The sequence below is a fragment of the Notechis scutatus genome, chromosome 2 (assembly GCF_049901735.1).
Source record: "Notechis scutatus isolate UNSWTSFEM ecotype Mainland chromosome 2, rNotScu1.2, whole genome shotgun sequence".
Lineage (NCBI taxonomy): Eukaryota > Metazoa > Chordata > Lepidosauria > Squamata > Elapidae > Notechis > Notechis scutatus.
The window spans coordinates 9,546,096-9,561,441 of NC_142010.1; the positions used below are offsets into that span (position 1 = coordinate 9,546,096).

Sequence of the window (15,346 nt, forward strand, 5' to 3'; positions counted from 1 at the left end):
TATTGTTCCTGGTTCCCATGAAGTGAGAGGAAGAAAGAAGAGACATTTCTAAGTAACTTTGGAAATACCTACCAAGCTTAAAGCAGTCTAAAGCCCAGGAGATGGTTCATATATGCCCTCTCTTAAAGGGTTACTTAAGGCAAATATTGGCTAACCTATGTGTTGAGGAAATGGAAGGCTATGAACAGTTTAAAAACATTAATTATTCATTTATTTTATTGTTTAGGGATTATTTTTATTTTATTGTTTAGTTATTTTAATTTCATCGATCTATTTTTATTTCCTTTGTTCTTAAATAACCTCAGTTGTGAAACATGCAAACAAAGCATACAAACCAACAATAATTGCAACCAATAATTAAATGTCATGAGCCTAAGAAACAATTTCATGATCAGGTCCCTATTTTTATCATTAGATGTTGCTTAGTGTTTAGATCTGGTGTCAGGATAATAATGAAGAAGATGCAGCCCAGCAGTCCAGCACTGGAGACCAAAATGGAGAAGACTTGCACAGTCAACATAGATTTTCCTTTGGTGCTCAGCAGTGGTGGGATTCAATTTTTTTTACTACCGGTTCTGTGGATGTGGCTTGGTGGGCATGGCAAGGGAAGGATACTGTAAAATCTCCAGTCAGAGGTGGTATTTGCCAGTTCTCTGAACTACTCAAATTTCTGCTACTGGTCCTCCAGAACTGGTCAGAACCTTCTGAATACCACCTCCGGTGCTCAGGTAGTGAGCATGAAAGAGATCCAGACACTGCAGAAGACCAGCATGCTGAAAGTTATCAGCTTGGCTTCATTGAAGGCCTCAGGCAGGTTCCTGGCTAGAAAAGCCACCATGAAGTAAGTGACAGTTAAGAAACCCATATAGCTTAGAACAACATAAAACATGGTAACAGAGCCTTTGTTGCATCGAAGGATGATCTCTTCAGGCTGGGAATGCATGTCAGAGTCAGGAAATGGGGGCGAAACTCCCAGCCATATGGCACAGATATGGACATCAGAAAAAGAAAGGTTGATGGAGTTGGCCAAGCTCTTCCCCAACTATCTTCTCATCCTTGTATCAACCTTTTAAATTCTCAAGACTCTTTTTTATTGCTATGAATTCAAGATGGACTGAGATGTATATGTTGGTGTCATTTTTGTATAATTTGGCATTTTGGGATGCTGCTGCTGTTATATTAGTATTATCATTATTATTATCATCATACTTGGGATGGTAATATTGTTGTGGGTGGCATTTTCTTATTTTTGAGAGCAGTGCATCAGAATTTCATTTTAATATGCGCCATAGTGTACACAAGAAAATGACAATTAATGATACTGAATTCAAGTCAGTTTCATTCAGACTTCCAGAGACTACGTCATGGACATTTTATTGAAAAGCCTTGCAGAGTTGGAAAGATGAACAACATAAAGAGACATTATATCATCCTTAGTGGATATGTAAAAAGTTTTAAAAATGGTTTCAAACTCATATATAGATACAGAGGATTTTAAAGAGAAATATTCCATTTAGGCTCAAATGTTTCATTTGAGGATTGGTGAATAAACAATTCAAAAAATGCCATCTAAGATTGTTTCAATATATGATTACTGTGGCAAGATTATTATAGGCAGAAAGTTGGGAAGATTCAGCACCACCCACTATGAAGGAATGGTTGTTGAAATTGACAGAACTTGCTGAGATGGACAAACTGACCTTTTTGGCATATCAACAAGATTCCTATTGCAGAAGTGACATGTTCCAAAAACCTGGGTATGGCATTTCAGACTTCAGGTAGGCTAAAGACAGTTGACAGATATAGTGCCTTGAGAATTAAAAAAAAAATCACTATCTTCCAAATACCCTTTAATTATTTCAAACAAAATCATTGGCCTATTATGTATAGAGAACATGCTTGGGTCATTTTCTAGGTGTGGATTGTTGGAAAATGTTCAGACTTAAAATTCCTCTGTCTCACATTTCTACATTTCTTTTGATCGTAACCTGCTCCTTCGTATTCAGGTCTGGTCTCAGAATGATAATGTAGCATTTGGGGATGAAGATGCAACCTAGCAGACCAGCACTGGAGGCCAGAATGGAAAAGACCTGCACAGCCACCATGTATTTCCCTTTGGTGCTCAGGTAGGTGGGCACAAAACTCACCCAGACACTGCAGAAGACCAGCATGCTGAAGGTGATCAGCTTGGCTTCATTGAAGGTCCCAGGCAGACTCTTGGCCAGGAAAGCCACCATGAAGCAGATGGCAGCCAAGATACCCATGTAACTAAGGCTGATATAGAACATGATGACAGACCCTTCGTTGCATTGCAGGATGATCCCTCCAGGCTGGGAGTGCATGTCAGAGTCAGGGAATGGGGGAGAAACTCCCAGCCAAATGAAGCAGATGATAATTTGAACAGCAGAACAAGAAAGGATGATGGAGTTGGCCAAGCTCTTCCCAAACCATCTCTTCATTTGGTTTCCTGGTTTTGTGGCCAGAAAAGCTAGCACCACTGTGATTGTTTTGGCCAGGAGAGAAGAAATTGCAACTGAGAAGATGATGCTGAACACCGTTTGTCGTAGAAGGCAGGTGACTTTCCTTGGCTGACCAATGAAGAAAAAAGAAGACAAGAAGCAAAGCAGGAGGGAGATCAGGAGGATGTAAGAGAGGTCCCGGTTGTTGGCTCTGACAATGGGAGTTTCTCGGTATTGAATGAATACGATTAAAATAAGGCCTGTGCTTAGGAACAAAATTAAGGCAAAAGAGACCAGAATGATACCCAGATGTTCTTCATAAGACAGGAAGGTTAGAATTTTGGGGATACATTGGACTCGATCCTCATTTGGATATTGAACATCCATGCACTTGGTGCATTTTTCTGTATCTGAAAATACCAAAAGGATTATTGGTTTTAACAATCTCCCAATTTACATTTTAAGAAGTAGCTTCTTAGGACAACAGTTGACATTTCCAAATGCATTTTTAACACTTTCCCAAAACAAAGATAAAATAATATGTCTCTCTCCCTCCCTCCCTCTCCCTCTCCTCCTCTCTCTCCCCCTCCCTCTCTCTCTCCCCCTCCCTCTCCATCTCCCCTGTCTCTCCCTCCCTCTGTCTCTCACACACAAACTTTGTGTGTGTGTGTGAATACATGTGTATGTATATATGTGGTGGGAGCATTGCTCAACCAAGATGTACACACTGCTTACATAAACTTACTGCAATTAATATATGAAAAAACAGTGGCAACAATTTGTCTTAATGATATTAAAGTGGAAATCAACATAGAAGGGGGTGTACAACAAGGTGATACAATATCACCTATACTGTTCTCAGCCTTCCTTGAAGAAGTATTCTGCAAATTAGACTGGGCAAAAGATGGAATAAAATCAATGTACCTATCTAATAATTTAAATTAAGGTTTGCAGATGATGTTTTTTCTCACAAAACCCTGAAGAGCTACAAAGACACATACAAGAGCTGCACAAAGCTGGAGAACCATTGGCTTAAAAATAAACCTGAAAAAGAGCCAGGTTATGTTTAATAAAGTCACCAAAGAAAGAAAAAAATTACATCTGGAGAAGAACTAGATGTAATAGACCACTATATAAGAAAGAAAAAAATTACATCTGGAGAAGAACTAGATGTAATAGACCACTATATATACCTTGGCCAACAGATCTCAATGGAAGGTGATACAATAAAAGAAATTGAACGGTGTGTTAAATGTGGTTGGCAGGCATTCAGCAAGCTAAATATTTTTTGATTAGATTAGATTAACAGAGTTGGAAGGGACCTTGTAGGTCATCTAGTCTAACCCCCTGCCCAAGCAGGAGACCCTACACCATTTCTGACAAATGGCAGTCCAATCTCTTCTTGAAAGTCTCAAGTGATGCAGCTCCCACAGAGTCTGAAGGCAAAGCTGTTGCATTGGTTGATTGTTCTCACAGTCAGAAAATTTCTCCTTATTTCCAGGTTAAATCTCTTCTTGTTCAGTTTCCATCCATTATTCCTTGTCTGGCCTACAGGTGCTTTAGAAAATAGATTGACTCCTTTTCAGGAACAAAAGGAAAGTTTTCAATCAGTGGGTGCTATCTGCTCTAACATATGCCATATGGACACTAACCTCACAATTGATACAAAGGCTTAGAGTGATGCAAAGAGCCATGGAAAGATACATGCTTGGCATTGCAAGACAAGATAGAAAGACATCCACATGGATTAGAGAACAAACAAAAGTCAACAATATCATCAAGAGAATAAAAGAATTGAAATGGAAATGGGATGGTCACATAGCAAGAAGAACTGATGGCAGATGGACCAAGGCAGTTATAGAATGGATCCCACTTGATAAAAAGCATCCATGAAAGAGATGGATCGACCACATCTATAGCAAGTATTGCGGGCCCAACTGGCAAAAGAAAGTTCAGGACCATATTGCTTGGAAACATGTAGAAGAGGCCTTCATTCTTACAGTCCTCTCTACGTGGTTGACAGAGTCAGCGTATTGCCCCTAACAATCTGGCTCCTCATTTTACCTACCTCAGAAGGATGGAAGGCTGAGTCACCCTTGAATCTGGTGAGGGGTTAGTGCCATAACAATTTAAATATAGAAATAAAATATATATATATAGCTAAAACCTATAGAATTTGGAAAGTCTTAGGACTGGAAGAATTTCATGTTAATGTGCAGAACCTCTATTTGAGCCCACAGTACTAGAGGATAATAATTAATCTTTTTAGGTACACTTTCTGAGTCCTGCAGTACCTCACTATTTTATATATTGGACTCTGTGGATGTCCATCTAATTAAATTTAGAAACCTGGCAGAAAATAGTCTAGAATTATCTATCACTGTTGCAGTGGTAAGAGGAACCTGCAGAATCAGTGGTTAATAATCAGCTAAACACAAGGAAACCCCAAAAAGTAAGGTCCAGATTTGGACTTTAATAGATCTGATTTCAACCAGCTTAGAGAGTGCTTGTTGAGGAAAACCGCAGCTTTGATTTTCATGAAAATACTGTGGATGAATCTACGCCTACAAAACCTGCTCTTTTCTTTGATGTCATCCACCTTCCTGAGTGGAGATGGTCCCTTCCGGACAAGGAATGCAGTCATAGCAGCAAACTGGTTCTCCTTCTCGAAACCGCTTGACAAATCCAGGATGACAATTTCCCACACATTGGGACTGAGGCAGAGACTAAGCAGACAAACAATGAGTGCCAAAGAAAATATGTTAGAATTCATCATCCTGGAAAATGTAGGTGAACATGAATATTAATCAGAATAGAGGTGGAAGGGACCTTGAAGATCTTCTAGTCTAACCCCTCGCTCAAGCAGGAGACCCTATACCATTTCAGACAAGTGACAGTCCAGTCACTTCTTAAAAACCTCCAGTGATGGAGCAACCTACAACATCTGAAGTAAAGCTATTCCATGGTTAATTGTCCTCACTGTTCGGAAGTTTCTCCTTTGTTCCAGGTTGCTAAATAGTAGCTTCACTTAGTTAATATACAACTCTCTAACTAGTTACAAATATTTGCAGGAGATGCAACTATTGACATATTCTGCATTTAGTTAATCCCTTTTGCTTTTGGAATAAAGGACTTTTCTACTTAATTAAGTCTGGAGGGATGGAATTAAAATCTTAAGCATTAATTGAAAACCAGTAGGGGTTTTTTCATGATTGTATCAACATTAATTCTTCCATTCTTCAATGTATCCATGACTTAAAGTATGATATTGTATTCATGTTAAATTTTATAATATTTTTTCCTAAAAGATTTATTAAAGTTTTATTCTGTTAGATTGATAAAAGTAGAATAAAACTGTGGTGAAGAAAGAAACATATGACTGGTAGATCTGCAAAGGATTCTTAAAGGCTGTAAAACATTGCAAAGCTTCTCCCCTTTGAAAGTGGTCTATAGTAGTATCCCGGTTAAGACATAAGAACACCTATATTTCTCCCACCTTGTTGCGCAATTTCAGCCATGACAGAATATCTCTATTGATAATAAATCTCTGTCTTTCAAAACTCCCCAATTGCTTGTCAATTGGATCCAACTGGGGAAGAAGCACCCAACTTATGACGTTCAGATCTGCAGCTACATCTCCATTTTGGTCCAAGTGCAATTTCCAATGGGAAATATTGCAAAACTCATTCTTCTCCAGAAATGGATGGAACTAGAATAGGAAAAAACCAGGAATTTTAAAAGCAGAAATTTGGTTTCTTATCCCAGGTGGTCTTTTCACATTTGAATCTTTCTTCTACAGTTGTCTAATTTGCAAATATGGTGAGTTGGGAGAGCAGGTGCTACCACTATTTTCAAAAGTGAAAAGGACTCAGATAAATTGGTCAATGATATGTTGAAAAAAGTATGCATTGACAAAATATATATTATTGACTAAATTTGTCTATTAAAGAGAACATTTAGAACACATCACAAATAAAGAGAGCAAAGAAACCAACAAAAATATTCAGAAATTTCTTGGAAAAAACGGTGATTATCAGAAACTATGGCATTCTCAAGAAGAAAGTTGCCAGGCTAATCTTCCAGGTAGACCAGATGGGAAATATGACTATCTGAGCTTATTCTACATTATTTTAAAGGTACATTGAGAGACGCTTTCAAAGGGAAAATATGAAGAGGTCATGACAGGAGTATATACCAGATATAGGAACTAAGTATTGGAAAACTGTTTGATAAAAAACACCATCTAAGCAATTGGAAATGTTTATGTTTTTATGTTTATTGGTTATGTATAACTTTTTGGTTTCATATTTTATGAATTTTATTGTATTATGTATATATTTTTAATGTTTAATAAAGTTTATTTTTAAAATTAAAAAAGAGATACTTGGAAATCTTATTGTAGACAATATTTATTATTTGTAAACAACAAACTAAAAGACTCAAGGTCCATCCCACCCCTGAATGGACCTAATGGTAAAGACTGCAACAACGACACTATTAAAGCCAACCTCTTTAAAACAATCTTTGGCTCAGTATTTGTAAACAGCAATGGATCATGCCCAGTATTTCCTAGTCGAACCATAGACAATTACAATGATCTAATACATATTGATTTTACAGAAGACAATGTTGAAAAAGCACTACGCAATCTAAAACCATCTCTATCTATTGGACCGGACGGAATATGTGCCTACTTCTTAAAAAAGCTATCCACTGCCATAGCCGAACCTCTAAGCATAATCTTCAAAAAATCTTTCAGGACCACCTCCTTGCCAAAACTATGGTCACAAGCCACAGTCATCCCCATCTTCAAAAAGGGAGACCCCAGCCTAGTTGAAAATTACAGACCAATCTCTTTATGCTGTGTCACCTGTAAAGACATGGAATCAATTATTAACCAATCCATCATCCTCCACTTAGAAACAAACAACCTACTCTCTAATAAACAATTTGGTTTTAGGAAAAAACTATCATGTAATCTGCAATACTTACACTGCAAAAACATATGGACTACACAACTTGATCAGGGCAAAGCAATAGACACAATCTACATAGACTTCTGTAAAGCCTTTGATTCAATGGTACATGACAAACTACTCCTGAAACTAAAATCTTACGCTATCTCTGGACACCTGCATTACTGGATAGAAGCATTCCTGTCAAACAGACAACAAATGGTCAAAATTGGGAGCGTCCTATCTAATCCTGTACCTGTGAACAGTGGTGTCCCCCAAGGCAGTGTTCTAGGACCAACTCTTTCCATACGCTACATAAATGACCTCTGTGATCATATCAAGAGCAACTGCGTACTCTTCGCTGATGATGTAAAGCTATTCAACACCACAGACAATACTGCTACCCTTCAAAAAGACCTCGACTATGTATTAGAATGATTAAACAAATGGCAACTTCAAATCTCAACAAATAAATGCTCTGTCCTACATATTGGCAAAAAGAATCAGAAAATAAAATACAGGCTGAATAGTCAAGACCTTGTTGATGATCCAAACTCTGTCAAGGATCTTGGAGTACTCATCTCAAATGACCTAAGTGCTAGACCCCACTGGAACTACATAGCCAAAAAGGCGTTAAGAGTTGTTAACCTAATCTTACGTAGCTTTTTCTCTGGTAATATCACACTACTAACTAGAGCATACAAAACATTTGCTAGACCAATACTCGAATACAACTCATTAGTCTGGAACACACATTACATATCTGATATTAACACAGTTGAGAAAGTCCAGAAATATTTCACAAGAAGAGTTCTCCACTCCTCTACTCGTTGCAGAATACCTTATGCCACCAGACTTGAAATTCTAGACATAGAAAATCTAGAACTATGCCGCCTTCAGTCCGATCTAAGTATAGTATATAAAATCATACATTGCAATGTCCTACCTGTCAATGAATACTTCAGCTTCAACCATAACAATACAAGAGCAAACAATAGATACAAACTCAAGGTTAATCGCACCAAACTTGATTGCAGGAAATACGACTTCAGCAACAGAGTGGTTAATGTCTGGAATACTCTACCTGACTCTGTGGTTTCTTCCCTAAACCCCAAAAACTTTAACCTTAGACTGTCTACTATTGACCTCACCCCTTTCCTAAGAGGTCTGTAGGGGGCGTGCATAAGCGTACCAATGTGCCTACCGTCCGTGTCCTATTGTTTCTTTTATTTTTAAATTTTTCTTATATGTATCCATGTATTCATAACTATGGTTTTACTTACACCTATTATCTTGTAAGCAACTGATAAATAAAAATAAAATAAAAAATAAATCTCCCAAGAACTATTTTTACAACCTGGGAAGTTAGAGGGATCCTTAATTTTTTTTATTTTTATTTTTATGTTCATGCCATTTTTATTATTTATACATATAACTCAGTGCTGCTATTTTTTTCTTTCTATTTTCCCCGCAAAATCTATCCTGTATAGTAAGTTGGGCTGAAAATCCAAAGTCCAAAGATTGTGGTCCATGAAGAAGAAGCTGTCCTGAAGAAGGGAAGGTCTGCATCAGGTGTTGCAGACCAGCCAGGGGGAATGAGTAGGGTATCTGGAAAAAGAGAAGACACTTTCTGGTTGATGACTCAACTGTAAGAGGTCTGTTTAGGAATGGATGTGGACAGGGCCTCTCAAGGGTAATGCAACCCCATTCAGCTAAAGATGTTAAATTACTGGATCTTGAAGATCCAAGCAGCAGAAGCCATTTGGTCTTGCTTGGCTCTTGACCCCCACACCCTCCACACAATATTATTCTCTGCGTGATTAGATTGGCCAAACTGTTAGCCTTTGGTAGCATAAGGAGAAGGTTCCTCTCCTTCTCCCTTGGAGTGTCATGCCCTTGTTAGAATCTGATTCTGAGGGGGAGATTGAGCAGCTGACAGGGAGTGGGAGTGTGGCTCCAGTGGCTGTTGAAGAAACAGTCTGGCTGGGCATTCAGAGGAAGACCCAGGGCCATTCCCTCTTCATCCTAGGGCACACAGGGAGGAATGGAGAAGGGAGCAACATGGCTTATGAGAGAGAAAAAGGCCCTGATCCCTTTCATTAGTTGCAGCTGGGAGAATAGGATATAAGTGGGGCATTTGCACACAGCTCTTTGCTGGAAGCAAAGCGTGCATTTTCTTCATCGAGGCTTATCTGGGTTTTTGTGTCCTCCCAACTGGAGGTGCTGCATTCTCCTTTGAAAGTCTGCAATTTATCATCCTGACCTGCTGTGTTAATTACTAAAGTGTGGTTTGTGTTGGGTTTTTTTTATTTCTAATTATCTTTATTTTGGGTTCAGACTGCATTTCTGCCCTTCGTAGACTGTTTTTTGAAGAATTTGATATCCAGCTGAGGATAATTGGACATTGGGGCCAAGTTGGAGGCCTGAAAGGCAATGTATTCTACTTTGGTGACTTTGTTATTTTTGTGATACACCCTGGGTTATCACATGGAGTTTCATGGATCCCGGTAGGGACTCCATACCTGCCACGGCTGCAGCCTCGGAGCCTCCAATGTCTTTTCGCTCCTCTTGCTTCTCCTCCTGGATCTGGACGAATATGCAGCTTTCAAGGCATAGGCCAGAGTCCTAATAACACTGTGCAGATGGAGGTGAAAAGAGATCCATATCCTTCTACTTTCCTCTGTGGCCCTCAGTAGTGCTCTCTGGCTGCATCTTTTCCGACTTTTGACAGAAAAAACATGCTTTGAACAGGAACATCGAAAATATCTATTTTCCAATTGCACCAAGAGTTTGGTTCCAAAGGGATCATCTTCTGGCCTTTTCTTTTCCTGAAAAGCAAAGCTCCAAATACTATGGACATATTTGTAAAGTTCCTCCCGTCTCAATACCAAATAATCGATGCTTTCCACTATCCAGACTTTTCCGTCGATAGGTCCTGGAACACCTTCAAACGTCAACTGCAAGGTATGAATTCTGTCCCAAACATTAACATGCTCTATGTAGTTCAGAAAAACATTGACTTGTCTCCATTTAGAGATGGCATCCCTGAGCGGTGTTGTATGTCCAGTCGCTGAGAATCGTTGTGATATAACAACACAAATTCCATTCTGGACAAGCATAGGAATAAAAGTCCTCATGAAACTCTCTCCCTCCTCTGTGTCTGAAGCAAAGATGCCAATCAAGGTCCACCTGAAATGAAGGAGCAGTTGGACAATTGCTGGATATGTGATTCCTTTTTTGGGGAGAATCCGGTAGAAAAAAGGAAATTGACTTTTATCACTCAGAGTCTCTGAAACAATTGCATCACTGATCTGCAAAAGCAATGAAGAATGCTATGCTGTATTTGGGGTCAGATCAAGTCCAAAATGCTAGATTTTAATAAATCCAACTTGCTACTCATAAACATGTTAGAATAGTATGTTGTTAATTACTCAAACAAAATCAAGATACAGGATACGGAATACAGAATGCAAAATACAGAATACAGAACATTAGCAAGACTGTACAAAAAAATTAAAAAGAAATTGAAAAGAAAAATAAATAAAGCAAATCTTATTTCTGTACCATGTTAGAAGTAAAAGGAAACCAGGCCACTAAAGAACACAGTGGCTGGACAGTGGACACCATCAAAGATGACACCAGCCAGACCATAGAACAACTTAAAGAAGTACTACAAGATCAGATGATGCGAAGAGATCTGGGCCCAAATCACATGTGCTTCTATAAAAAGCTTGGATCAGAGGCAGCCATTGTAGTTCCATTTTAAGAACAATACTCCATAATAGTTCTCTGTTTAGTTTGTCGGATGTTGCAGTGACATCTATAAAGGCAGCAAATCAGTGTTTCCCTTGACTGACATATTTTGCAATTGTGTGGTTCAAGACAAAGCAATTGTGAGCAGTGGATTGACTCCAAAGTTTGCTTGTTCTTCTGCAAAAGAATGATCTTTCTAAAAAATCTAGTCTCAGTTCTATTCAGGAGGACCCTAGCATATATTTTAGCCACAGTATCCATTAGATGAATGGGCCAGTAGCTGCTATGTTCTTTTTTATTCCTCACTGTCACATGTGTGTAGCAGAAGCCCCCAAAGTAATGAGGAAGGTGTCATAAGAGGATATTGATGATTTCCACCCCTGCCCACATTGTATCTCAATCCATGCCCATGACACCTATAAAGGCCATGGTGGAAAGCAGTTCTTCAATTCCATAGACAAAATATGGTTGGATCTATCACTCACTCACAACCTCCATATTCACTTTACCAGATAGAGAAGCACACACACACACAAACCTGTGGGACTTTGTAGGTGCCTACTAATGTTGACATCTGAATGGAGGTTTCCCTCTTAGCTCCATCAACAAGAGCCAAAAGGTTCTCCTTCCTTCCACAGCTGTAGTTGGGGACATTGCCTTGTCCAGTGGAGAGCATGTCCAGCAAGGCTTCTGAAGTAGCAAGGGTGCTGGCATAGTTGTCATGGATGTTGTAGCCAAGTGTGAGATTGTGCAGGAGCTGGGGATTCTTATTGACCATTTGAATGGCAAAAATCAAGATTAGTTGTTTAAAATAATTTGTCCTACTGTAAAAAAAATATTCATATTATTAATATCATCATCAAGAAGAACCACGTTTACTCCTCTTTGTCTCCACAAGCCTATTGTGTCTTAAGCCAATATAGATCGAAAGCTAAAGGCAAATGATAGCCGCACATCAGCAGATAATTTTTATCAGCATTGAGAAGATGGGATAGATAGAGTCAGTGGTGTGATTCAAATAATTTAACAACCGGTACTCTGCCCTAATGTTTTTTTCCAACAACCACCAAACTGCTCAGAAAGTTAACAACCGTTTCTCATGAAGTGATGCGAACTGGCTGAATCCCATCACTGGAGAGAGTCCTCCACCACAGTTAAGAATACACAATTATTTGCAGCAGTGCTAATTATTAATTTTCCCAGTAACCTGTATTCAAAAGCATTCAGTTATTAAAGTAGAAGTACCATAAAATGACGAGGAAGTCCCATAAATGGCCCATAAAGTAAAGATCAAGTATTGAATATGGCATCAATCAGTGGTTACATAAATATGGAAATGAGGTGGGCAGAGGACCCTACAACCCTTCCAATCATTCTTTTAAAGCAAACTCAGTATTCAAGTGATGAAGTCAGTATTGAATGAGAATGGATAAATAATCTGGACTTGTTTCAGGTTTCATTTGCCTCACATTTGGTTTTTGAGTCTCTTCCACAAAAGAAGACAAAAGCAGAAAGCCATGAAAATAAGGATGATTCAAGGAATTAGACAGGTCCTGCAATATATAGGAGTCAGTGAAATAAAGAGTATTAGGACCTCAAATGGAAGACATGCAACCCCATTAGAATAGAATAGAATAGAATAGAATAGAATAGAATAGAATAGAATAGAATAGAATAGAATAGAATAGAATAGAATAGAATAGAATAGAATAGAATAGAATAGAATTCTTTATTGGCCAAGTGTGATTGGACACACAAGGAATTTGTCTTTGTGCAAATGCTCACAGTGTATATAAAAGAAAAGATACATTCATCAAGAGTTAAGAATCATAAGGTACAACACTTATTAATAGTCATAGGGCACAAATAAGCAATCAAATCATACTAGGAAACAGTCAATATAGATTGTAAGGATACAAGCAATATAGATCGTAAGGATACAAGCAAAGTTACAGTCATACAGTCACAAGTGGGAGGGGATGGGTGATAAGGAGTGATGAGAAGATTAACAGTAAAAGTAGTGCAGACTTTGTGAATAGTTGGACAGTGTTGAGAAAATTATTTGTTTAGCAGAGTGATGGCGTTCAGGAAAAAAGTATTTGTGTCTAGTTGTTCTGGTGTGCAGTGTGTCGTTTTGAGGGAAGGAGTTAAAACAGTTTATGTCCAGGATGTGAGGGGTCTGTAAATATTTTCACATCCCACTTTTTGAGTCGTGCAGTATACAGGTCCTCGATTGAATCATACTGAATAACTTACGAGCGAGACTGACTAGAAGGAGCCATGTCGAAAGGCAGCGTTCTAGGTGATGATGTTGTTTCAGTGGTGACTATACCAACGAAATGGTCACCTGCCCTATAAAAGTTCCACGGTTTTTTCTCATCCCAGGTATCAAAATTCAGCGGGCATTTCATTCTAAGCTTCTCAGAGACTACCTGAGACACCAGCAGCATTAAAAGCAGAAGATTCATAATGTATAGGACTGAATCAATCCCCTTCCTGTTTTTAAACAAGAACAAAAAGGATTCTATTGAATTCAAACCACCCTCACTTTCCTGATTCAGACAGAGACAAATCAATCTTTGTTGGAAAGGAGAAAAAGGTGCATTCAAGAGCACAATCACTGCCTCTCCCAAAATGTGTGCCACATAGAGTGTGAGCTGTGGCATTTATCCTTTTCTGATGTTTGATAGCTTTTTGGTTCCTTCAATCTGATGTTCACATCAAAGGCAGTCACTGTAGCAGAATATGTCTCAAAGACCAGGGTGGTGATAATTACAGTGAGAAATAATTTCTCCTCTGGGGATCCTGAAGTTCTTCCAAGACTCCAAGTGCAGAGGGTCAGCTGGAGAATAGCATTTAAGTGGAAAATGACAAATATACTCCTGAAGGTGTTGTAGGCCCTCCTGTCAGGACGTGCCTAGAAAGTGATGCTGGAGGAAATTAGTTCAAAACCCAGGTAATTGACTTCTGCTGCTCTTCATTATGGAGTCTTCTCTCCAGAGGCTGCTGGAGAAGGTCACCCAGAGCTATGGAGTTTGATTAAACTCTCGGTTGATGATGCAACTTTAATCCTGCCTTTCTTCTTATGCAAACCCTGCCTAATATTAACAGTAGGGTCTTTTTCTGATTTTTCTTTTCTATTAGATCTCCATTTTTCAATCCTAAATTGGAACTGATTTTAACGTTTCATTTCCCATCAGTTGCGGAAATGTCAGTTGTTGGATAAGAGCCGAGTAAGAGGCAGGAAAGTGACAGCTTGTGGACCAAATCATTGGGTATATAAAAAAAAAGTTGTAGAGTGGAATCGTTTTCCTTTCCCCCGCCCTTCACATCTCTGTGTTGTCCTTCAACATTCATATTAGCTACTGGGTATCTTTTTATTTTGAAGTTTCTTAATTATCAAATAAAACATGGTTTTATGAGATCTGCAGCTGGGACACTGGCAGTGCCCACTGTGTAGTGGATGGCGCAACCTGATTTTTTTTGTCATGCCCACCAGAAATTGGCTTGGAGGTATTCTGTTGGTCCCCCTTGTTTTTTGTGGAACACGGTGGAGAGGAGCCGCTTTGGCCTTCCAATCTCTGAGACTGTGTGTAAACTCTCCCCAAAATACTGCCAAGGGGTTGGTAGGTGTGTTTGGGTGTACATATATTCCTGATGCATCCAGTCAGGGGAGAATAATACCAAAGGTGCTTTTTCAAGAGGCAACTGGATTTGGCCTCTTTTTGGTTTTTCTCTGAAGATGTTTCGCTTCTCATCCAAAAAGCTTCTTCAGCTCTGAGGGGATAGTGGGGAATGGAAGGATTTATACTCCTTGCAGACTCCTTGTTTATACTAACAGATAATCAGAGTTGGAAGGGAAGTTTCTCCACTGCATTGACTTGCTTAACGATCAGAAAAATGTCATAAAATCAGATCTGGTCATATGGGTGCCTTAAGTTATGACTAACAAACCCTTTTCCAACTGAGATTATGAGTTATGACTGTAACAAACTCTTTTCCAATTGAGATTCTAAATTAAGGACTACCTGTACCCTATAACTACACTGCCCAACATTTGTAAATCTTTGGTCTTGTGCAATGACTCTGGTAAGTTACTACTGCTGCAGCTTTGTAAGCAAAATTCACTCCAACATTTGTGCCCTTTTGCTAGATTATGGTATTTAAGATTACTTGACT

The 15,346-nt window shown here is 38.8% G+C and overlaps 1 protein-coding gene and 1 long non-coding RNA gene across 2 annotated transcripts in view; both read right to left on the reverse strand.

Annotated features, from left to right (window-relative positions):
- Positions 1 to 1,958: 1,958 nt before the first annotated feature.
- LOC148131720 (vomeronasal type-2 receptor 26-like) overlaps positions 1,959 to 15,346 on the reverse strand; it is a 58,244-nt gene continuing 44,856 nt past the window's right edge. Inside the window, exon 6 of the mRNA XM_087958824.1 lies at positions 1,959 to 2,869. Within this exon, the coding sequence (XP_087814950.1) occupies positions 1,959 to 2,869 (911 nt within the window). The remainder of the gene's footprint in view (positions 2,870 to 15,346) is intronic.
- LOC148131721 (uncharacterized) lies at positions 6,098 to 13,998 on the reverse strand. Its single transcript, XR_015747104.1, has 4 exons — positions 13,424 to 13,998; positions 11,706 to 11,991; positions 10,303 to 10,725; positions 6,098 to 6,168 (listed from the first exon to the last, which is right to left on the reverse strand). It is a non-coding gene; the product is annotated as an uncharacterized LOC148131721 (long non-coding RNA).